General features: G+C 50.9%; 6 protein-coding genes across 7 annotated transcripts; 4 read left to right on the forward strand and 2 right to left on the reverse strand.

Moving 5' to 3' along the window:
- Window positions 1-273: 273 nt before the first annotated feature.
- PV06_03923 (uncharacterized protein) lies at window positions 274-1,132 on the forward strand (the record flags this gene model as incomplete). Its single annotated transcript, XM_016404750.1, has 3 exons — window positions 274-402; window positions 460-766; window positions 834-1,132. The coding sequence occupies 3 exons, from the start codon at window positions 274-276 to the stop codon at window positions 1,130-1,132; spliced, it is 735 nt and encodes a 244-aa protein (XP_016265755.1).
- Window positions 1,133-3,215: 2,083 nt separating this feature from the next.
- Window positions 3,216-6,529, forward strand: PV06_03924 (uncharacterized protein; the record flags this gene model as incomplete). Its single annotated transcript, XM_016404751.1, has 3 exons — window positions 3,216-6,224; window positions 6,280-6,420; window positions 6,476-6,529. 3 exons carry the CDS (start codon window positions 3,216-3,218, stop codon window positions 6,527-6,529), a joined length of 3,204 nt encoding a protein of 1,067 aa, XP_016265756.1.
- A 2,011-nt stretch (window positions 6,530-8,540) lies between these two features.
- PV06_03925 lies at window positions 8,541-12,051 on the reverse strand (the record flags this gene model as incomplete). Of its 2 annotated transcripts, XM_016404752.1 has the most annotated exons (3): window positions 8,541-10,868; window positions 10,927-11,809; window positions 11,867-12,051. In XM_016404752.1, coding segments are annotated over 3 exons (2,374 nt in total), but the record flags the coding sequence as incomplete, so codon positions are not given. The 2 variants fall into 2 exon arrangements, with proteins under 2 accessions (XP_016265757.1, XP_016265758.1); XM_016404753.1 differs by having other exon boundaries at window positions 10,927-12,051.
- Window positions 12,052-12,364: 313 nt separating this feature from the next.
- On the forward strand, window positions 12,365-13,640 carry PV06_03926 (uncharacterized protein). Its single transcript, XM_016404754.1, has one exon. It carries the CDS (start codon window positions 12,618-12,620, stop codon window positions 13,521-13,523), a length of 906 nt encoding a protein of 301 aa, XP_016265759.1. The 5' UTR covers window positions 12,365-12,617; the 3' UTR covers window positions 13,524-13,640.
- Window positions 13,641-15,617: 1,977 nt separating this feature from the next.
- Window positions 15,618-17,139, reverse strand: PV06_03927 (uncharacterized protein). The gene has a single exon (XM_016404755.1). The coding sequence runs from the start codon at window positions 16,749-16,751 to the stop codon at window positions 16,419-16,421; it is 333 nt and encodes a 110-aa protein (XP_016265760.1). The 5' UTR covers window positions 16,752-17,139; the 3' UTR covers window positions 15,618-16,418.
- Window positions 17,140-21,264: 4,125 nt separating this feature from the next.
- PV06_03928 (uncharacterized protein) lies at window positions 21,265-22,472 on the forward strand (the record flags this gene model as incomplete). Its single annotated transcript, XM_016404756.1, has 2 exons — window positions 21,265-21,802; window positions 21,892-22,472. Exons 1-2 carry the CDS (start codon window positions 21,313-21,315, stop codon window positions 22,470-22,472), a joined length of 1,071 nt encoding a protein of 356 aa, XP_016265761.1. The 5' UTR covers window positions 21,265-21,312.
- Between the last annotated feature and the right edge of the window lie 1,479 nt (window positions 22,473-23,951).

A 23,951-nucleotide genomic window follows, 5' to 3' on the forward strand; every position in this document is an offset into this window, starting at 1 on the left:
CCTCATACGATTATCAGAGATCAGGGGTGTCTCCGGTGGCTTGCACAATGAAGTCATACCCTTTGGCTAGCCTTCCCGCTGCTGCCCGAAACTCGTCGTACCGCCCCGCGATGAGCGATATGACTAAGCCTGAGAACACCTGATGAGGCCGGTCAAAAAGGGAACACATGATGCGCGTCCTTGGTTCTCGTTTTGTTTTTTCTCTTCTCATTATATCGTGACAGCCTTGCAACGTATTTGCATGGTTTTTCTCATCCTCAAAAGACTTGGAAAATGGCAGACTACTACAATCCAGGTGGCTACCCACCTCGACCAGGCAGTGGGCAGAATACCTATCCGCCGCCGCCGAGGACAGAGCATTACGACCACAGCAACCAAAGTTACACCTCACCAGCACCGCAGGTAAGGGCGCGCGACACCTCCCATGGTTAGCTTTCGTTAAGACTCATCTTGTCGCAGAGTTCGTACGGCTATCAGCCCGCGCGAGAGGATCAATACAACTACTCCCCGCGCTCCTCTGCTATGCAAGTTGGGCAGTACGCCGGCACGGAACACGAGTACGCGCGCCAACGCCGAAACTCGGGCCCTTATGCCGCAAGCCAATATCGCGGCACCGAAGCCTCGTACTACGCGCCTCCCCCAGACTACGATGACCGCCCCAGCTCTCGAAGCTCGCGGAGGTCCGGTAAAAGAATCGAGAAACACGCACATCACGACGGAGCAAAGGAACTCGGCGCCACCATTGCCGGTGGTGCAATTGGCGGCTGTAAGAAAGACACCTGCTTTGCTGTGGCTAAGACCCCAGGCTGATTCTGTTCTTTGATAACCATTAGGGGCCGGGCACGAAATCGGACACAGCAACCCTCTGGTGACCGTCGCGACGGCTATCGCGGGCGCGTACGCCGGACACAAGTTGGAACAGAAACACGAGCATAGCAAAGAGAGAAAGCGAGAGAGACGCGCGAGTCAAGCAGACGGTAATCGTGACTACGACGAAGATCGGCGGAGCAGGAGTCGGAGCCGCAGCCGCAGCGCGACTCGGAGACGATCAGTCAGCCGAAGGAGCAGAAGCGAGAGTAGCAGCGACTATGACAGCGACGACAGCAGAAGGAGGAGACATCATCGACATTAAGGGGGAAAAAAGTGAGGAACAGGGACGAAGAGATCTCAACGCCATGTGTGATGAGTTGTTTTTGGTGGGACATTTATGGTTTTTTGATGACGACCGTGATGATGATGCTTCATGATTATGTTTGCAAACGGTTATTGTATTCTTGGAAATCTCTGCTTGATTGAGGTAGATTCCCATGCCAATGATGACGAAGACGCCTGTTTGTTAGATGTCTGGTATCGTCTACGTTTGTCACGGCATTTGACATGAGCATTCTACCATCCCTTTCAAGTGGGTCAGTATACACATGTCTAGGCGAGGGTGTGATATATGGGGCAGGGAAAGGTGTGGCGCCAACCCGAATCCCGCTTAACAATTCGACGAGTTCTTGCGCAGGCATATGACCTATTCCTAATGGGCAGCTTTAGAGTCAGGACGGAGTCAGCACGTCACAGCAATGACAGATGATTGTGAATAGAGAGGGTTGAACCAGGCATCCTTTGTCACTGGCAGAGTCATATGGAAAGACTCGGTTGTATGATCCCCCAGCCCGAGTCTCGACGCCGTTGTCGTCATACTCCTCCGAAAGTTTTCCACGGGGTAAAGCCGAAGAAGAAGCGTTGCAATTACAGAGTTTGTAGAATACGAGGTCGGGAAGAAAGAGAAGAGGGACGGAATTCGGTTGGTGCTTCTGGAAATCATCGGCGGCAAAAAAAACAGCGCAGCCAGTCATAAGCCCACCATATCGATTCTTGTCGCCGGGTTGGCCGAAATGCAACTGTAAGAAGATCGGTGGTCCAGCCCTGATTCGGAATCGGCACTCCGAATTGTACTCGTAACGATAATCCAGCGCAGGGCTCACCACCTGTAGTACGGAGTGCTGGAGTGCCTAGTATTGTACTGGACCTCCTTCCGTACTGTATGGCCTTATCTACGGTTATCACCACCACTTATCGATAGTGGCGATATTGCATCCCACTATTTTTTCCCCTTCCACCTCCAGATGCTGCCTGGGCGACGAACATACCCACCCCTCTTTGCTGACACTCTTATTATACTGTATAGGCAAATCATTGTGACGAGGTACTTTAGAACCATAGTAGCTATGAAAAAAATAGGCCAAGGCCAGAATTAAATGGCATATGACAAGTCATGATCAAGGGGGGGCGAAGTAAATAGTGGCTGATTACACACAACACATTCCCCCTTTCCTTCGTCTAGGCGATGCCTGTCGATGCAGGTCTGACGTGGTACTCGTAGAAAGGGGAGCGAAGAACCTGTAGAGTCAGAGGCCATGCCGCTGATCCCGCATCACAAGTGTTACAAAGGTGACCGGGGTTTGGGGCAACTCAGCCCTCCCAGAGGCCCAAAATTTGGTCGGGGATGACTGTGACAGAAATAGGTCTTTTTGTCAGAGCCTGGAATGAGGGGACGTGTGTTTGATGGGACAATGGGTACCCTCTTCTTTCAACTCGTAGATGAAAATCCTCCTCTTTTGACTCCCGTCCTCGCATAGAAGGTCCCTGGGCTCTTCCAGAACATCCAAGGAGAGGAAAATGGGGGGTGAAGGCGAGGGAAAATGATCGACCGCAAATTCTTACTGGCAAAAAGGGAGAAGTTCGATTGGACACAGGACAGGGCGAGAGTCCGGGCGCAGGACGGAGTAGTAACCATGGAAAATGATGGGAATCGACGAAAAAGGGCGGCGTTGCTTGGGTTCCGAGAGAGAAGCGTGTAGATGGTCAGCCTGAGAAGAGGCGCTAAGGGAAAAAAATTTTGGGCCGCCGCTGAAATTTAATAAAAAAAATCGCCCTCGCCTTCACTGCCACCTGCCTTTTCTCCTTTGCATCCATCTCTCCCTCTCCATCACTCCCTCTCTATCCCTATCCGTTTGGCATTTACTCTTTCGATAGAGTCTTTGCACTTGTCTTTTTTCTTTTTCCCAATAGACGCCGATTAGAGCGTGATTTGCGTGAGAACGCAGTCCGTGGGCATCGATTTTCCCCATAGACCGCCACTTTCAGCTTCTCCTGAAAATCTCACACAACCCCCTTCAGTCCCCATTAACTCATCGTCAACCTTCAAAACCCGGCGTCAAAACGACATGCCAGCGGTCGACACAATGACTTCCACTCCCGTCTCCTCCGCAAAGGAGACCAAGCTCTCCGTCAACACCCTCGATCAGTTGATGCAATCTCTGTCGGTCTCAAAGACCCAGGATGAAATCAACGCAGCCTCCAACAACCTCGCCACCCTGCTGAACGGCCCCATTGAGGAGCACGTTATGCCCACCAAGGCTGTCGAGACCTTCAAGAAGCAACTCGCCAACAAGAAAGATGCTGCCGTCAGAGAACGAGCGGTCGACGGCATCAAAGCCATTGCTGCTCACTCCACCATCTCTCCTGCGGTTGAGCCGTACCTGATTTCCCTCCTCCCACTGACCCTTGCCGCCGTCGGTGACAAGATGGTCTCCGTCAAGAACGCCGCGCAGGCCGCATCTCTCGCCATTGTGCGAGCCATCAACCCCAACGCCGTCAAGGCCGCTCTTCCTCACATCCGAAATTCCATCATCACGGCTCAAAAATGGCCCGAGAAGATGAACGGTCTCGAGTGTATCGAGGCTCTCGTTGAGACTGCCCCCACTCAATTATCCTTCCTCGTCCCAACCCTGATTCCTATCGTTTCCGAGTCCATGTGGGACACCAAGCCTGAAGTCAAGAAGAAGGCATACGGCACAATGGAAAAAATCTGCAAATTGATCGAAAACAAGGATATTGAAAAGTTCATCCCCGAACTGATCAAGTGTATCGCTAAGCCTGAGAACGTTCCCGAGACCGTTCACTTGCTCGGTGCCACCACTTTCGTTACTGATGTGCACGAGCCCACTTTGGCCATTATGGTTCCTCTCCTTGAGCGAGGTCTGGCCGAACGAGAGACTGCCATCAAGCGGAAGGCTGCTGTTATCGTGGACAACATGTGTAAATTGGTCGAGGATCCCCAGATTGTGGCTTCTTTCTTGCCCAAGCTGATGCCTGCTCTGACCAAGAACTACGAAAACATGGCCGATCCTGAGGCGCGTGAGAAGACCAAGCAAGGTCTCGAGACTCTCAAGCGTGTCGGTGCCGTCAAGGAAGATGGCAGCTTCCCCAAGGTTTCAACTGCTGGTGAAGTTACCACCGTTGTTGAGGTCCTCAAGTCTATCCTTCAGCCCAAGCACAAGGATGCCTTGAAATCCGAGGCCGTTATTGAGTACATTGCCGCTATCGCCGGTCAACTGATCGACGAGAAGGTCACCGAAGCACCAGACTGGGTTTCCAACACTCAAGAATACCTAAAGACTTTGGTTGGCGAGCAAGACGCTCCTGCTGTTGCTGAACAGCTGAGAAAGAAGGCCTCCCCCGGCATCGAGGAAGAAGCTGAGGCTGAGGCTGACGAGGAAGAAGGCGAAGATCTCTGCAACTGCACATTCAACTTGGCCTACGGTGCTAAGATTCTCCTTAACCAGACTCATCTCCGCCTCAAGCGTGGCCAGCGTTACGGTCTTTTGGGCCCCAACGGTTCCGGCAAGTCCACCCTCATGCGCGCCATCAACAATGAGCAAGTCGAGGGTTTCCCCAAGAAGGATGAAGTCAAGACTGTGTTCGTTGAGCACGATCTTGATGCTGCCGATACTGAACTTACCGTCATTGGCTGGACCATGATGAAGTTGAAGCAGGTCAACATTGACAAGCCACAATCAGATATCGAGTCCAAGCTCGAGGAATTCGGTTTCCTCAACTCTCAACTCGAGGGACCTATCACCTCGCTCTCTGGTGGCTGGAAGATGAAGTTGGCCCTGGCTCGTGCCGTGTTCGAAGAGCCCGATATTCTTCTGCTTGACGAGCCCACCAACCACTTGGACGTCAAGAACGTTGCCTGGCTCGAACAATACCTGATCAACTCTCCTTGCACATCCATTATCGTTTCTCACGACTCCAAATTCTTGAACAATGTCATCCAGCACGTCATCCACTACGAGCGCTTCAAGCTCCGAAGATACCGTGGCAACCTCACCGAGTTCGCCAAGCGAGTACCTGCTGCTCGTTCCTACTTCGAACTCGGTGCCTCCGAGATGGAATTCAAGTTCCCCGAACCTGGTTTCCTCGAAGGTGTGAAGACCAAGGCCAAGGCCATCGTTCGTGTCAACAAGATGTCCTTCCAATACCCTGGTACCGACAAGCCTCAAATCTCCGACATCACTTTCCAGGTCTCTCTTGGCTCTCGTATCGCCGTCATCGGTCCCAACGGTGCTGGCAAGTCCACTCTCGTCAACGTCCTGACTGGTGAATTGATCCCTACCAATGGTGAAGTTTACCAACACGAGAACATCCGTATTGCTTACATCAAGCAACACGCTTTTGCTCACATCGATAACCACTTGGACAAGACCCCGTCGGAGTACATCCAATGGCGTTTCCAGACCGGTGAAGATCGTGAGACCATGGATCGTGCCAACAAGATCGTCACCGAAGATGACGAGAAGGCCATGGACAAGATCTACAAGATTGACGGTACCCAACGACGTGTCATTGGTATTCACGCGCGAAGAAAGTTCAAGAACTCGTACGAGTACGAATGTTCGTTCGCCCTTGGTGAGAACGTTGGTATGAAGAACGAGAAATGGACCCCCATGATGACTGCCGACAATGCTTGGATTCCTCGATCTGAAATTCTCAACTCTCACCAGAAGATGGTTGCCGAAGTGGATCAAAAGGAGGCTCTCGCCAGCGGTCAATTCCGACCTTTGATCCGTCGTGAAATAGAACAGCACGGTGCCAACTTCGGTCTCGATGCCGAACTCATCTCTCACTCTCGTATGCGTGGTCTCTCTGGTGGTCAACGTGTCAAGGTTGTGCTTGCTGCTTGCACCTGGCAACGACCTCACTTGATCGTCCTCGACGAGCCTACCAACTATCTCGACCGTGACTCCCTCGGTGCCTTGTCCAAGGCTCTCAAGACCTTCGAAGGTGGTGTTGTCATCATTTCTCACAACGCCGAGTTCACTGAGAGCTTGACCAACGAAGTGTGGTCTGTCGTCAACGGAAAGATGACCCCAAGTGGTCACAACTGGGTGGTATGTACACTTTTGAATCTTTTTGTTTCTTCAAATGTGCTAACTTCTGTATTAGACTGGTCAAGGTAGCGGTCCTCGTCTGACTGATAAGGGTGATGATGAGGAGGACAAGTTCGATGCTATGGGCAACAAGATTGAAGGCAACAAGAAGGCTAAGAAGCTGACTTCATCTGAGCTGAGAAAGAAGAAGAAGGAGGTGAGTTTTGATTTGATCTTATGATATCATGAACAGTTGCTGACTATCTACACAGAGAATGGCCCGACGCAAGCGTGGTGAGGAAGTCTTCTCGGATGAGGATGACTAGGCGACTCGCATCATTTGACGATCTGCACGACATTGCGCCATTCCTTTTTTGCCTCTGATTGCATTTGAGGGAGATCTGGCGCTTTATGGCATAGAATGATTCCAATATGCTAGACGCTGTCATGGGGTTATTTTCTCTTTTTTGTTGATGAACATTCATGAGCAATTCGGTTCCGGAGTTAGTTTTTAAAATGGGTTGGTATGATGCACATTGAGTCAGTACCAAATACCTTTGTCTTTTATTTTCCTTGGAGACAAATGAGGCCCTGGTCGGATTAGAAATCTATTTGACGAAAGAAAAGCAAGAATCGAAATAGATTGGCGAGGGCTGTGATAGATATGATAGAACATTGTTATCAATCAATTATCATGGGTAAAAAGTTGAATGAGCTTGGTCCTTGCTTTTCTTGTTTGCTTCCTGTTTTTTCCTCTCTACAGTGTACATCAGCAAGAGTTGATTGTTGTTGGTACCGGAGATGAGTGAGTATACCTTGTATCGTCAAGAGTGGGTAGATATGTCTTTGTCTAGTAGGCACCCAGGTACTCCGTACAGGTAGGTATGGATTGATTGTCGGTCTACCTGAACGTCTTCAGGTTATATTTCCCACCCTTTTCCAATGCTCTCTTGTAGGCCGGCAACGAACGAATTCGATCCAACCAAGTTTGGAGCCTCGGGTATTTGGAACCGTCAAAGTAACCTCTTTGGTCCGCCATGTCCATCGGGAAGATGGTCAGAAAGTCCGACAGGCCTCGTGAGGCACCCCCGAACCACGGGTTCGTTTCGCCCAGGCCGTCTTCCATGTATCGAAACAAGCCACCGAGGTCCTTTCTAAAGTACCGACTGAAGGGGTAATTGAAGATGCCCGCCAAGTGGCCCAACCCCCAAGGGTAGACTGTTGAAGGTAACTCGGAGACCAAGACAAAGTCGACCTTGAAGAGGAGTGAAGAGTTTGCGAATTCTTGGAAAAATTGGTCTCGAGTGAGGTCCTCTGGTGACGACGGTGTCCAAAGGCCGGTACCGTTGTTGTTGCTGTTGTTACCACCCAGAGGTTTCGCAAAAGTTTCGTATAGGTATTGTAAGATGAGACGGGCTTCGGAGATGACGGATTGTCGTCGTCGTTGTTGTTGTTGTTGTTGGTTGGGTATATCACTACCAGTAGTGGTGGTGGTGGTCTGAGTAGGTGGTGATGATGGTCCTATGGTCAATACTGGAGATTTACCCAAAGGATGAACCTTTTCAATCCCATTGGGACCGTAAACTCGAGGGTAGATTTTTAAACCGTACGAAAAGGTTTTTGTATCGTCATCATCGTCTTCGTGGTCATGATTATAATCGTCGTATGCCTCGACTAGATCTTCTAGAGCGCAAAGAATGATGAAGGATTTGGATGATTCGAGGTGATGGAGACATGGATAGACCACGTCGGCGTCGTCACCTTGTCGGCGGTTGTCCTCTTGTGTACTCTCACGAGTGGATGCGGATGGTGATGTGGATGTCATGATGTAAATATACCCTAGGTTCTCCGTACAGATACAGGGACATACGAAGAGACAGAATAACAGAGAGTATATGTTCCTCGACACAATTGCTGACCTTGGGCGAAGCGGGCTTGTATCACCCATACTTACTGCCCATGGGATACACCGACCCACCACCCCACAATCTTCGTACTTTGTACCCTGTATTGAGGACAGAACGAGTTCCAAACAAAGGATGGTGTGTCGCCGCCCATTGACGATTCATTGGGCATGGCTGAGAGAGAGAGGGGGGGGAAAGGGAGTCTGATTATTTCCGTTCCAGAAAGGGATATCTCGGAGAAGGGGGGTCGGAGGGTGGCCTTACAGACATTGTAAGGATATGGTCAAGAAGATGGGTAAGGATGTGACTGTGCATTAGTTAATGGCACTGCTGACATTGCTGACTCTCGCAACAGACAGAAAGCCCTTTGAGGACTGAAGAGGTGGTGCCGACGGGAGTCACAATCCCTAGGCTTTCAGAATAGTACACCACGCCAGTCACTACCTGTGTGTAGGGGCACAAGACTGTACAAGATGCAAGGCGGACCGCGGTTTGTATTTGTTCTACTCGTACTGATACCCAGTGAGATATCTGTCTGATGTATGGTCGTCAAAAATCGTTCAATCATTACGCCCACTCACTTTCTCTCGCTGCGTTTCATTATCAACGGAAACAAAGTAAATTCGTCCCATGTCAGATATCTCATGGTACCCCTGATGAAATGAAATGAAAAAAGGTCATTCACTTCGTTAGATGATCGACATCCAAACCCACGACAAACCCAACCCCGTCGCCATCATCGTACTCGACAACATCACTTCTTTCGTACCATCACTCGTAGTCTGGTCGGAATAGACACAGGCCCAACCGGATTTCACTCCACCACTACCACAGTCATTCGGTTCCAACGGAGGTTCCGAATCATCGCATGACGTCCCACTCGTTCCCGGAGGACAACACTTTTGCTTGTTCCAGATCTCCTGATCCAGCCACAGGGACCACCCGGCCGGACAACAAGTTCCCCAGGTAGAACCGTCGTACGTCGACGACAAGAAACAATACCCACTCCTACAAAACGACGCGGTCGATTGATCTGGACAGCTCGATGTTTGCCGCCCGACGATTTTCTGATTGATCGAGTGGCTTTTATCGTTCAGTCTATCTCGAGTGAGATTATTGCAACCAATTGTTCGGACCTCGGAAATGACCGGATCGAGGTTTTCAGGCTGTGCAGTAGGTGATGCGACAGATTTTTCAAAGGCATATAATATCGCAACCAGCCCAATGAGCCGATCCGCTCTCATGGTTTTGAATGCGACAAGGGCATGAGATGCAATAAGTCGTAGACGAAAGAAACGGTTGTGGGGTGGAAAAGAAAAGGCTTGTTGTTCTTCGGCGCGGATGTTCATAAACATCGGACCACAGAGGAGGCGATTGATGACTAAGACTCGGACCTCTCTGTCATTGGACATGGAAATTCTGGTACGATTGACTGGTTCAGAACTTTGGCTTTCTTTACTTGAGCCTCACTTGTATGCTTTGTACTTCAGGGGACACGGCTTCTGGTGATTTCAGCGTCAGCACTGCAGCCTCCTGAGCGATGGGAATCACTTCTTCGAGTGTGTAGCCTTTTCCCAGTCCCGCGACAATGACGCCCAACATTGTGTCACCGATACCATTGACCGACACAATCTCTTCTTGCCTCACTTCTTGAGAAGGTGGGATCAAACGCATAAACACTCCGCCGACTTCAGAACCCTCGGACATATTCCTAGACAGTATGTAAGGTGCATACTCGGGACGTGTCAGTCTCTCATCAGTACATTTCAGCAGGCTGACCAAGAGACAGCCATGACGTCCTAATTTGGTGACCAGGTTCGGGATAAACGGCAAAAGTTGGATGCATTGTTGCGGGATACCCTCATTGACCAGTTCAACTCCGGCAACAGATATGAGTCGGTCTCGTGATGCTGTGCCTGATAGACCAAACCCATCAATCACCTTCCACCACTGCTCCGATTCAAACATCATGGCATCTCTCGCAGCATCATAGATCGCTTTAAGTTCCATGCTGTTTGGAGAGGCTAGACTGATGATGTGATTCGGAACGACGCCAGCCTTGGCCATAGTGTTGTTGGACTTACTGAACAGACGTGCAGCCTTTGCCGTGGAGACGGGTTCGAAAGCTATCATAGCCTGCTGCCTTTTAGCGGCTTGGAAGATTGACGACAAAATCTCTGGAGACCAGTTTGCATCTGCAACCACCCACTTGGGCTTATTGCGATCGAACATGGTCGCCCAGTAGTCCAACGACTCCATCTCTGGTCGTGCCAATATTGCCATATCTGCCATGGCGAGTACCAGATCTTTGCCGGTGTCATTTACTGCGACATATTGTGCTGTTCGGGCACCGTCTGCAGCTGGGAGTTGTCGGATGTTTGTTGTCGTCAGCCCGCTCTCCTTGATGTGGCTTAGGAGTGATGATCCGGCCAAATCATCTGCCACCACGCTTGCTAAAGCGACTTTGGCGCCTGCAAGGTGTGCTGCCATAGCTACGTTGCGACCGACTCCACCTGCCGATTGAGTTATGTTTGACGGGTTCGATGTATGCAAAGTAGGCGAGATTGGGGATTGAGTGTCTTTGAATGGCTGATGGTCACAAATGGTGTCACTGGCGAGAGATCCAGCAACCAGAACATCTATGGGTTCGGCCTGAGGTTCGACCGACCCGGGAATGATATTGCTTCTAGACGTTGTTGAAGCGTGCTCTGTCGTGGATGTCCCCGAGGAAGTTGCAGAACGTTTGAGAATTGCATGGTCCCTTCATATTGTCAGCAGAGAGACCTCGGCACCATCACGAGAAGTCTAACATGGCTCACCGCTGAAGTGCAGCACCATCTCGTCGTTCGAGCTTAGCCAATTCGACCGCGACCTTAGTTCCGCAGACTACGTTCGCCTCGATCAGAGCTTCATTTGCCTTGACACTAGCACCGTGACTCAACTCCCTGATGCGTTTTAATATGTATGGGGTATTAGCGCTCCCACCAATGCCCTTCTCGTCGGCTTCAGCAACGGCTCGTGCGATAATGGAGTCAATGTCCTCCTTAGCCATAGCAGAGTGTTCCGGCACAGGGTTGGCAAACAGTAAGCCAGAATGTACAGGCAGTTGAGACTGCGCATAGACAATGGCCGCGGCATCGGCTTCATCAAGGATGGTCTGCGGGCTTTTGACACCACTGTCTCGGCAAAAGAATGCAGGAAAGTCGACTTTGCCAGTTCTGCCATCAGCGAATGTCCCGACGCCAACGCCTTGTGTCTCGAGGTATTCCAGAGTGCGTGGGATGTCGAGGAACGATTTACTCCCAGAACTGATCACCGCAACGGGAGTCCGGCCCAACTCTGTCAAATCTGCCGAGATGTCCATGGAATTTTCACCACCTCGATGAACACCTCCAAGGCCACCAGTGGCAAAGATCTTGATCCCTGCAAGATGTGCAAGCACCATTGTTCCTGCGATTGTAGTTCCGCCATTCAGTTTCTGGCCTCGGAGGCCTAGACCACCAATGACGCCCAGATCCCGCCTGGAGATTTTCCAAGTATTCTCGCTACCAGCGGTAGAGACAAGTTCAATCAATTCTTCTGCTTGCATGCCGACTCGAGCGACGCCGTTAAGAATACCGATCGTCGCAGGCACACCGCCATTGACCCTGACCAAGGACTCGAGATGGGAGGACAAGGCGACATTCTCGGGATACGGGAAGCCTGGCAACATGTAAGCCTCGTAATCGACGTAGAGCACGCTTCATGGTCGTTGTTTACCGTGAGTGTAGATCGTCGTCTCTAACGCAACAACGGGCTTCCCAGTAGCGAGAGCATCTTGAACTTCCTCCGAAACCCGGAGTAGCTTTTCCCTTCCTGAAAGGGAGCGATGTTGTAGGACGGGCAACCTATAGCAGCTGCGGATAGAGCCTCTAGCTTGCCATGCTCTGTGCAGAAGAGCCATTGTCGACCCTTGGTGACTCTTGTGAAGCACTCGAGGAATCAACAGATAAGTGGTACATGACGGAAAAAGTGTTTCCCCGCACCCGGGGCATTTTTCCAGCCTCGTTTCACCCAACGAGGCTTTGTCAAGATGATGAACTCTTGATTTCGTGCAACGACCAAACTTGGACTGTTTTTTAATACTGCACACCATCTCGAAAAAAACACACAATATCAGACTTGACTCGGGATATCTTCTCACTCAGCATGCTGGCATAATTTTGAAGGAATTGCTGCCTGATATCTTTCCACCTCACCGCTTGCCAAACCATCATTCGTAGACTCCCGGTACAAACAAAATGGGACAACACTGACAAGGCCGATCGATGGATTCATAATCTCTCCATCCTCCCACACAATTCCTCCTTGATCTCAAATATCTCTCCGATAGAGGGGATCGGGCGACTCACTTGTGGCTCTCAGGTACATTGACGGCCCATTTTCTGGACCGACTTAGGGAAAGCGACTTTCTCGTTCAGTCTCTCCCTCCTTTTTCAAGACGAGGCGAACTCCCGAAAGAGAACCAACCATGCGCCTGTACGCCATATCAGACATCCACCTGAGCTACAAGCACAACAGAGAGGCCCTGGACGAACTCCAACCGCACCATGACGACGGGTTGATCATTTGCGGGGACGTCGGCGAACGTCTGGAACATCTACAGGAGGCCTTTGAGATCACGACAAAACTCTTCAAGCAGGTCTTTTGGGTACCGGGCAACCACGAACTGTACACCCTCCCTGGCGTCACGATCGAGGACGACCTCGACAAGGAATTGAGGGGGGAGTACAAGTACCAAGAATGTGTGAGGGTGGCCAACGAGTATGGGGTCATCACACCCGAGGACGAGTTTGTGAAGTGGGAAGGTGAGGGGGGTCCATGTCTGATCTGTCCCATCTTTACGCTGTACGACTACAGCTTCCGGCCGGACCACGTCACCCGGGAGGAAGCTCTCGACTGGGCCATGGAACAAAACATCTACGCGACCGACGAGGCACTCCTACACCCCGACCCTCACCAGACCAGGGACCAATGGTGCGAAGAACTGGTCAGCAAGACGGAGGAACGCCTCCGAGAGGCCGCCTCGAGGGGTTTCCCACTCGTCCTGATCAACCACTGGCCACTTCGGGAAGACGTCATCACGATCCCGAGCATCCCCAGGTTCAGTCTGTGGTGCGGGACGCGCAAAACGAGGGACTGGCACACCAGGTTCAACGCCAAAGTCGTCGTCACGGGTCACCTCCACGTGAGGAGGACCGACTGGATCGACGGGGTCAGGTTCGAGGAGGTGAGTATGGGTTACCCTCGGCAGTGGCAGGCCGCCAAGGACAGAGGGTTGAACATCAATGACTTGCTGAGAGAGATCCTACCTGGAATGCCTGACCCTGGAGACGGAAGGACGATCTGGAGGAGGGCAGGTGTACCTGGTATTTGAGTTTGGACTTGGGACTTTGATACTCGGTGAGAGCGAATTTACCGTCTTAGAACCCCTCTTTCTATTCAAGAAATAGAAGATACATCACACCAGGCATCGACCCAGACATCGGAAAAGACATATATACCTTAATATTGATGGTCATGGGGACTTGAATTTCGAGACCATCTTGATCAACGTTATTGATCTCTTCAATCATATTCTCATACATACAAATCTCCCTATCCCTGCCCTTGTCTACCACCACCACCACCACCACCACTACTTCTTCTTCGCGGCGTACTCCTCGGCCGTGACCTCCTCGTGCCAGACGGTCTTCCCGTGGCTGACGGCCAGGTGCATCATGTACGTGTCGTCGCCCCCTCCGTGCCAGTGGGTTGTCCCCGCGTCGCACCAGACCATGTCCCCGACGTTCAGGCGGCGAGGCTCGCCCCCCTTGTCGCAGATCCACCCGGACCCGGCCAGCACCTTCAACATCTGACCGTTCTCGTGCGTGTGCCAGTAGGTCCTGGCGCAAGGTTGGAACATGACGTGGTTGAACTTGATCCCCGGTCCCTCCAGGACGGGGTCCATCCAGACGTCACCCGTGAACGTCCCCGTCGCCTTGGCACTCGGCTTCGCCTCGTTGCGGGAGTTGTGGACGATGGTCGATGGCATTGTCGTTGTCGTTGTCGTTGTTGTCGACGGAATGATACTCTTTACGAACCTCGGGAGTTGCGATGATGTGATACCGAGTACTCCAATCGACTCGAGTCTTTTTTTGTTTCGTCAAGTCAAAATTCGGTTGGGATGTCTGTGTTGTCTGGTCACCCCGTAATATTGTCCAGGTAAGTTTTATATTGTACGATATCAATTCTTCTTCATGAGAGAATAGATCTTCAATTCTTTCGTCAACAAGATCTCACTTCGTGATACTCCCCGTGTACCTACTTTAGGGCAATCCCGTATTTATTTAATAACCGAAACCCACGTTGGAGTCGAACGATATCGGCTTCTTTTTGTCATTTCTCCAACTCCAATGGTTTTACAAACTTCCTCCACACTTTTACTCCAAGGTGGGAATCCCATATCCGGGCGTACGTGAGAAGAATTACCCAGAGATTCTCATTTGGATATCTTTATTGATTTGACAAAGGTACAGAATAAAATCAACCCAAGCCCAGTACGATTCTCATGTGAACCTGGATCCCGATGTCGATGGTTTTACTGGATGCCAGGGAGTATTAATTACTCTTACCACACACAAGCACATATCAAACCCCTTCCCTTTTCAGCCCGACCACCCTTGCTTTGTAGCTTCGTATTGACGCCACCAATACTTCCCGCATCCTTCATTCAGCTCTTCAGCCGCTGCCGCTGTCGGTTTGTTTGCTTCGCCAAAGAGAAACAAGCACTCTTAAGCTTTCCACTACTACAACGAACACGAACAGTTTTCCCTTTTCAAACGCCTTCCCATTCGAGTATCTTGGGCACATGCGCATACGCAAGCCCCGGTTACGAGCTCGTATCGTTCAATGACCCTCCTTGCCTCCGTCGAACTCTAAGGTAGAGAGGGATGTGTCATGTATATATAAACACTCGATCGTACCATGTTTCTTCACCATCCTAGGCTTCATATGTCTGTACAATTCTCACACCTCTTCCTGGCACTCAAAAACATATCCTTGCCCTATCCATAATCTCCCCGAATCACACTGATCCATCAACATGGCCACGGCATCCGGTCATGTTCAAGAGACTCGCAATCTCGTCCCAATTGCGCAATTCATCGAATCGAAAAGCGAAAACGGGATACTGATGACGATTGAGATGTTCATCGACCCGTCCAAACTCGACGAGTACGTCAAGATTGTGACCCCGGTGTGCAAGAAGATGCGTGAATACGAGGACTGCATGTTTTGCGAAGTCTCTTGCCACCCCGAGGACAAGGGTCACGTTCGCATCTTGCATGGCTGGACCAAAGACAGTGCCTGGATTCGCGATGTTAGTTGGCATTCCCTTACCTGAGCATCTTATCGAGCAGTCGGTCTGTTGTGAACTTGTGTTGACCCTGGTGTTCATCTTTAAATTAGAATATTGAGACGCAGCCCTGGTTCGGAAATTACGTGAAAGAAATTGTATCCATCAGGGATCCAAATCGACAAAGTGAGTCTTCCATGGCCCTCGGCGTTGAATGATAAATTGGCTGGTGCCGCTGACACCACTACTCGAACACCAGGGGTTGTTCAACACTTTGATCGCATACCGACAGCTTGAAAGCGACTCGCAACTCCAGAAGGATCTTGTGGCAGGAGGTTGGCGACACTGTTCTCTCAAAAGCACCGAGCATGAGGTGTACAACGATGGGGGTTGTCTGGAGAACGGGCGAAAAAGAGCGGTGTGACAAGGGCTAAAAACCAACCTGTGTAGCACCACAAAAATTGAGACTTTTGTGATAATCCTGAATTACTCAATGCAGAAATATAATTCTTGAGCATGCCCCAATGTTCCATCTCGATCAATCATGAGTGTTTGGCCCTGTCAGGGACTACAAGGCTCAGCCAGTCACATCATATCGCGACCGACGGCGACTTGGAGTTCTGAAATCCGGTTGCCTGATAGTTGCTCAGGGACTGAACCAAGATTTGTAGCTTTCGTGCATCCAATAGTACTTGCATCCATCGATTTTGAGCGAGTCTGCCAGTGTCCACATGTCCATGTTTGACTGGCAGCCCTTGGGAGACACCATCCACTTGGAGGATGGCCCGGCTTGCTGAAGTCTTGTAACATTGGCCATCCACAGACTTCGTCCCACACGTGACAGAATTCTGCTCGGTATCATGGAGCTCAAAAACCCAGCGATAGCAAAGTATAAAGACACTGCGCCGGATAAGTGCTGGACATAGATCTCCTCACCTACCGAAATTTAATGAATAAAGGGCCAAAGGTACTGAGAGAGCCCACTTTGCTCGAGAGGATTGCGTCCTTTAGCTGGATGCGACGAGCGACGATAGACACGGGATTCACCTTTCCGACGTGTAAGTGATCACTGGTGGATGAAGACGCTTGGTGTAAAGTGAGGCGCGGTAGGAGGCGAGCATCGACTTCGCGGTTTGAGACGTCAAGAAAGCCATCGAAACCGGGAACAAGGGTCGGTGTACTCGTAGGTATATGCCGTGTGACAGCTTTATGGATCCTCCTTCTTTCAAAAGTGCGAGAACGGGCCTGACGCCAATTGATTCGAGGCATGCAAAATTGTGTTGGGCAGAAACGCAGTGGCTGCGCAGCCCCGGGAGGTCAGGTGGGATCAAAGGTACTTGCGGATCGAGGCGGTGTCCGAGCAATCGACTGGTAAAGAGAATCGCAGCTGCAGTAGTGGCATATTACTCTGTTCTAGATGGCCCGGTGGAAGAATCAGAAGGCTCTCGTTTCGTCTAGGCGTAGGGATTGTTTGATTTCAGGGCGACCATTCAGGACCATCCGCTCGCGAGGCAAATTCACGGCGTGATCAATCTTCGGAGGCAGTTCAGCTTGCTGGGCGCGTATCGGGAAAGCTTCTTGGGCCAGCCAAACCAACCGTCGATGATGTCTCGAAGAAGCGGTATGGAAACATGGGTGAGTCCGATGAAGATTGAAGGTTGAAGCCGGCAGATTGCAGGTTGCGATTGTCACGATGGTGGCTTGCTGATCTCGCTCGGCAGGTCAGACTGGGGTCATAATCCAACCTCACCACATTGATGAACCGATAACATCACAACAAGAAGCGCGACAAGTTGCCATATGATGGATAGCCAATTGATGGAGCTCGAATGCTCAGAAGCCACCGTACATCCCAAAGTCCTTCAGATTGCTAAACAGTGTCAAAGATGCCGTCGATATCGCCGCCGCTTGATCCCAGACGCCGGACTAGAAGGCAACCAACCCAATCTGCTTCATTCATTTTGACCAATCCTGTCGCATTGCCTCTTGCAAAAAAAACAAGGCAAGACTCTCCGTCTTCCTCATATCCAGGCAGCAATTGCAGTCAACATCGCGTTGGGCAGCGTAAGGTGTCCGGAGGACTGCTCAGCCTCGGCCATTTGACCTTCGTATCCTCCCAAGGCCGGTGCATGTCTTTTGCAGGGCAACCAGTCTTCGTCGAGCATCGTATGCCCTTGAGGACAATCGAGCTCCGCCTCTGAGCTCCGACAGCGTGGCAGTGTCACAATCACTGGAAATGAAAAGGCTTCTGTCCACCAAGGGCAAACAGTTCATGATTGACAAATACTCGGGCTAGCGTTGGAAAAGGGTTGATTGAAGCTGCTCATATATAAAGTAGGTCGCAATTTGATAGTCTTGTATTGATTCTACCACTCTTTCTTAGGCTTAGAACAACATGACTCAGATCAAGCAGTCCCAAGTGAAGCTGCCTAAGCACCGAAGCCCTACGCATAATGGAGTTGGGGCTGATGAGAGGATTCCAAGACAGCGCAGCAGGTATGATGTCTGGGAACCGAGCTCAATACCATCTAACGATCTCATAGAACGAATGACGCTCACGTCCATCCCTCTAACCCCTCTTCATTGACGCCTACAAGAATAGAGCGATCAGGCAGAGATGCTGACCAGCGGCCCATGCGTGAAGAGGTTCGATCAAGAGGTACACAAGAGGAGCTACAACACAATGCAGGGGCCCGCTCTAGACTGCACCGATCGAGGGACCGGAATGGCAGGATTATCATACCCGCAACCCTTCTAGCAAGGTTGCTAACCGAGAGCAGGACGAAGGGAGTTGTCCGATGGTACTGCCGAAAGGCTTTCTACATGCTCTCTCCCTCACAGTGATTCCAGCGCCCATAGCTCGGGTCGCCGCACAGGCAATCGTACTGACAGCTCCGATGACAATCATTCCGTTGCACCCCGTCGTACCAATCACTCGAATCACAACCATTCCCCAACCTCATACGATGGTCGTTCTTCCAATCAATCATTAACAGTTTCACAAGTAAGTCCGCTGTGGTCATTTGGCCGCCTATATCACGCCATCTCTTTCTTAAACCCCCATTTGAGATCTCTTTTCCCGCTGACATTCGCCGGAGATGGTACGCGAAGGCGGGCATAGGTATCCAGGGAATGGGTATCCAGAGGCTATTTCAATTGAGGATGACGAGGGATTTAGCGATCGTGACCCTCATCGATTCAATCATCCACGCCGTCATCCTCGCGATCGTTGCTCAAGTCAAGATAGGCGCGAGCGTCGGGGCGGACACTGAGTTGCGTGGGCACTGGGTTTCCTTGAATCGGCGAATGGTGCCATGGAAGAGAACTGTATTTCTTAGGATGTGAAGGTGTTTGGATCGAGGCGGCTATCTCACACGCTATTGACCTCCGCGCACGACTAATATTATCGCATCAGTGAGGGCACGAGCATCGTACCTAAGCATTAGCACCATCTTATGACCACGAAGCACAGATGCCAGATAGAGAATAGATAGTAGGGATGCCGAGTAGCCCCAACAAACCTTGAACGATCATTGAAGAGAAGATCTCTCACCGAGTGATCGCGCAGCCTTGCACCATTGACGTAGTATACAGAGGGCAGTTCTCATTGGCCGCGAGTTGTACTCCGTTTCGCAGTTGGCTTAGTACAATCTTGTCACAACATTGGGTCAGACACAATATTTTTCATCGTATTTCAGCCCAGATACGGCCGGAGAAATTTCCCGGTCTCATCGAGATGGCCACGAAAGAACGACTTTCAACGCTTTGTGAACGACTGCGTGGTTGTAGAAGTCTTGCAGTGCCTTGTATAGTCTCAAGAACCAACCTCAGCTTGCTTTTGGCATCTCTCCATTGTATGTGAAGTTCCAACAGCCATCTTTGAAGGGTCTTCAACGTGACCGCGAAGTGTATCAACTCCTTCCGAGAGGTCAATGACCAGAAGAGCCTTGAGGAGAAGGAGATATTGATCGAACAATGACACAGGAAGGGCTGCTCACAGCAGTGTGTATCGCAAGGATGGATAGGACAAGTACACTGGCGCATCGGCTGCTCTGGCGCTGCGAGACTGCTGGTGAACCGTTGTTTCTGCCTCTTTCGACCACTGTTGGAGGGCATGTGAAGTTCTTCAGGTATGGCACGGTCAAGAACAAGTCGACTGCCGGCTGCGAAATGTCTGAGACAGACACCCAGGGGCGCGTTCAACTGATCAAAGAGCGTGTCGAGTTTCGCCTTGATGGAACACGGAGGGTGCAAGCCTCGTTCGAAGGAGACAGCGTGCCAGGACTGGGAATGCAAAGTGAGGCATACTAGAAAGGTAAGTTTGTTCGTATCAAAGCTTTGTGCGTGAGTTGTGTGAAGCGCACAAGAACGAAGTTTGGGACGAAGGACAGTTCGCAGAGCCCGAAAGTCGAGGTACGAATGCGCAAGACAACGCCAGCACTTGCCCAGGACCGCACGGGAAGGAAAACCGCAAAGCCATCGAGACTTTCCGGTCCGCCCCAACGAGTGGGAATGGATGGTGATACAAAACAAGAGCAATCTCGATCTATTTGTACGAGTATCTGCAAATGTTTTTGAAGGACCCGGAAAACGCAACCGGAGTCTGAAAAGGATTCTTGATTGGGCACTGGCCTCCGGAAGTGCCACTTCCACTCCCTCCAAGGGCACCACTTGGCTCCCTCAAGCAGTATAGGAAGCTTTCACGATGCAATGAGCAAGATCTGATTTTGATCAGAAATTCTCTAAGAGCCAGCCACTCTCCTTTCCCATGATTTCCGACAATACCACGTCCTGGAGCAGTACTGACGTACTCTATACAAGGGTTTTTTAACCAGCTTGTCCATCTCCCGCAACTCCTTCCTGATTACATCTTGGCCTGTTGGATGTGTTATCCTTGCAGTCGCAGAATGTGAGCTCAGGACGTTTACCTTTTTCTCCTCGAGCATACACTGGGTCAAACTTAACCGGTATTGGCTCTGATTGATACAATCAGACCATGACTGAGCCTGGTCCTTGATCCTTTCAGAGGGGCAACCGTCCCTGTGTCGTGGTCTCAACTGCTCGAATGCTACCATGGCTTCTAGGAATCATGAAATCAACCCAATACCAGCATGCATCGTACGGATGACAGGGCTATCCAATTTCAGTCTAATGATGTCCAGCGTACAAGAAGTGTAGGTCCTGGACCTAGAACACCCAGGGAAGCATAAAAAGCGAGGAGGATTCGATCAGAAAAAGGCCGACAACGCACAAGACCTGGTAGTGGACGGATGGCCCGAAGCACTCATAATGCAAACATCAACAAGTTACCTTCTAGAACATGGCGTAGTAGAGGTGGACTGTCGAACATTGTTCAGCATCAACCGTTGTTGGGACTATGCACGCCGGCAATACACGTAAGGCATGGACATGCACTCTTTCGCAGCAAGCTAACTTTGATCCGGGTTTCACCGACAGGTTTGGCAACATCATATGGTGCTCTAGTTTCCTTTTGGCGGTAACTTGCATAGCAACCTCTCAAGACCCAAATCTTAGTATATTGCATATGGTTGTGCTTTCAAATGCTCACTGAGGGGACTATCTCGTCTTGATCCATGCATAGTGGTACCATCAACCTCAATTGTAGATACGTGTCGGCGAAAGTCAGTCTCCGATAGTCCGATTGAGTATCGTCCCTTTTGCAATGTCGTCACCACTACAGCGTATGAGGATGGCGTCCACCTTCTTATCCCGCTCCGATCCAATTTTGACCTATTGTCGAAACTTGGTATATTGGTATAGTCAGGTACTGTATTGTTTATCGACCTTCTCAGGTCAGGAAAAGGAAGGAATGATCTCAGGTGACTCCTTTGCGAAAATGACCGAGGAAGAAAACAAGAACACCCTGGGCGCCATCATCTTCTTCACATACATTATCGCCGCACTGGTCCTGACATGTGTACTGCTGAATGATCTGAACCTACCTTCGGCATCCTCCACACGGCCACGTCGTCATGCCAGCCAGAGTACAAAGAGAAGACAACATGGTGCCACAAACCAAGAGAGCACTCGACCTTGGCTCTTTGCAGCATTGTCGGCCACAAGCTTCGCGGCGCTATCGTACCACATGCTTAATTTTCTGCTGGAATCATACCGAGTCTGGTCAACCACAAAATTGATGGATTTCAAGGTTCGTCCTCGTCACATCTGGACTTGGTCAACCGAGTCTCGTCTCTTCCGGGAGTTTGGGGAAGTGATATGTAACGATCCACGTCGGTTCTGGTGGACTCGGTCGGCACTCGTGTACTCGTTTGGATGGAACTTGTATATGAGCATCGAAGGTACGTCGCAGTGACCGCTTCCCGACGAACTCCTGGGGTTCGCACCGTTGCTGAACCATGTCTGTGTCTTTCCCTTTTTCTGTCTTTAGGCACAAGGCTACAAGTTCCTCATCTCGGTGTCTATTTCCTCCTAAACCAGATCCTGCCGGTCTCCTTTACGCAAAACTTATTCTTGTTCCGTACGTCGGTCCTTGGACGAGCAGACTCGGACACCGATCTCACCCCGACGAGACTCACCGTACATCCAGCCTCCGCCTTTCGACAAGGTGCGAGTACCCTGTCATACCTGTTCGTCTTGGCTCTGGCTCCGTACAGCGTGGGCACGCGTTACTTCTTTCCAGTCCTCTTCGCGACGAGAGTCCTACTTTTCGCAGGGCCGTACATCATCCTTCGTCCTGAGCTCGGCAAAGACCAACTGAACCCTTCGACCACCACCACCACCACAACAACAACAAAATATCACACTGTGAAACTATATCGATGGTCCTGTGCGATCCTCGCGGTATCGTTGGGATACATGTCGATGCAAACCATTCAGACGGCAAGATCGAGCACCGACGGCCTGGCCGCCATTGGGAATGCCCTACACGATAGCCCGGCCGTCAGCGCTCTTGGGTACGATGTCATGATCGGCATGGTCAGCCTAGCTTGTGTCTTTGGGGGATGGTGAGCGATCGGGGCCAAGCTGATGGAATTTCGCCCTCGTAGACAAGCACTACTTCAAGGTACTTAATGGGTAACGAACACTATTGAATAGATGATCTTTGCACAAGGTTTTGAGCATCTACATCTCCATTCACGGTGATTGGTTCTGCGTTTCTCGAAGTGTTTTTGTTCGGTGTACAATCAAATGCGAGCGGGACAACCATTCCGGCGTACTACTTACTACCTTAGTGTGTATCTCGCCTAGCTCCTCCTGCTCCTCCTCCTCCTCCTCCTCGCAGATCCCAACTTCAAATCATTTGGTACACCATACGTAAGGTGGCATTTGAATCCGGCACGAGCACGCGGTTGAGACTTGTGAAAACTATACACTACCGCCAAAATAAAACTCCTCCGCTCAATGTGCAACTCACTCGTAATTTATATTACATTGTAATCTCAACTATTACTCGTATCTGATTGTTTGCTCAATTGGCGGGGAGGCGGAGATTTCCGGTCATGGAGTCGATCCATCTAGCTTCAGCCATGGGCTTTCTGAGAACCCTTCAATCTCATACACAAACGAGCACACAGGGTCCTCATTCCTCTTTGTCTTGTACGAGTGGTGTGTACTGCCCTGAGCTGCGAACTGAGAGAATTTCCCGGACCAGTAGAGCAAGTCAAATACATCATTCGTCGGGGCGCCAGGACTTTTAACCTCAACGCTACTAATAAGATCCCCAATCTCCTGCGACCATGACGAGGAAGTTGCTTCAGCCCCAGAACCACCCAACTGGGACCGCGACCATTATTCGGGAAGATGGTTCTGATGGTCCTGCTGGAGGGAACAACCGCAGCGGCAACAGTAACGATTGGGAAAGTCTCCTCCTCGGAGTCATGCGACCCAGCTCCAAGTTGAAGACGCACGTCGTCCCTGCCGCACACGGTTACGCCTTTGAAGTCAAGCGGTCTTCCCATTTCCGCATCGTCGATCTGGAAGGGCAACAGGTGGTTGACTTTATGGCCTGGGCCACGCCGTACTCGCACTCGCGGGAACACTTCAGCGCCAGTTACACCAGGTACGCCCTGGGAGGGCTCGCCCCCCCTCAGGTGGGCGAGTGTCTCTGGACCAACCGTGACCGAAAAATGTTCACGTTGACGGCCGACACGGTCAAGACCCACGATCTGTCGTTCATGGCTTGCAACCCCGGATTCTACTCTCGCCAGGGCGAGCCCGATCACCGCTCGTGCGCGACCAACTTCGCCGAAGCGATGGGACCGTGGGGGATGAAACACTGGAGCGAGGTCATCGACCCCTTCAACGTGTTCCAAAACACACCCTATTACACCCTCAAGGCCCTGAATTGTTCCAAACCGGGAGATTATGTCGAGATGAGGGCGGAGATGGACACGGTCTGCGCGGTGTCGAGTTGTCCCTACACGGGTGGCGGGTTCAACGGCGGTGAGGTTACTCCGGTGGCCGTCGTGACAGAAGTCGTTGAGGATG

Source organism: Exophiala oligosperma (assembly GCF_000835515.1).
Source record: "Exophiala oligosperma strain CBS 72588 unplaced genomic scaffold supercont1.3, whole genome shotgun sequence".
NCBI classification, from domain to species: domain Eukaryota; kingdom Fungi; phylum Ascomycota; class Eurotiomycetes; order Chaetothyriales; family Herpotrichiellaceae; genus Exophiala; species Exophiala oligosperma.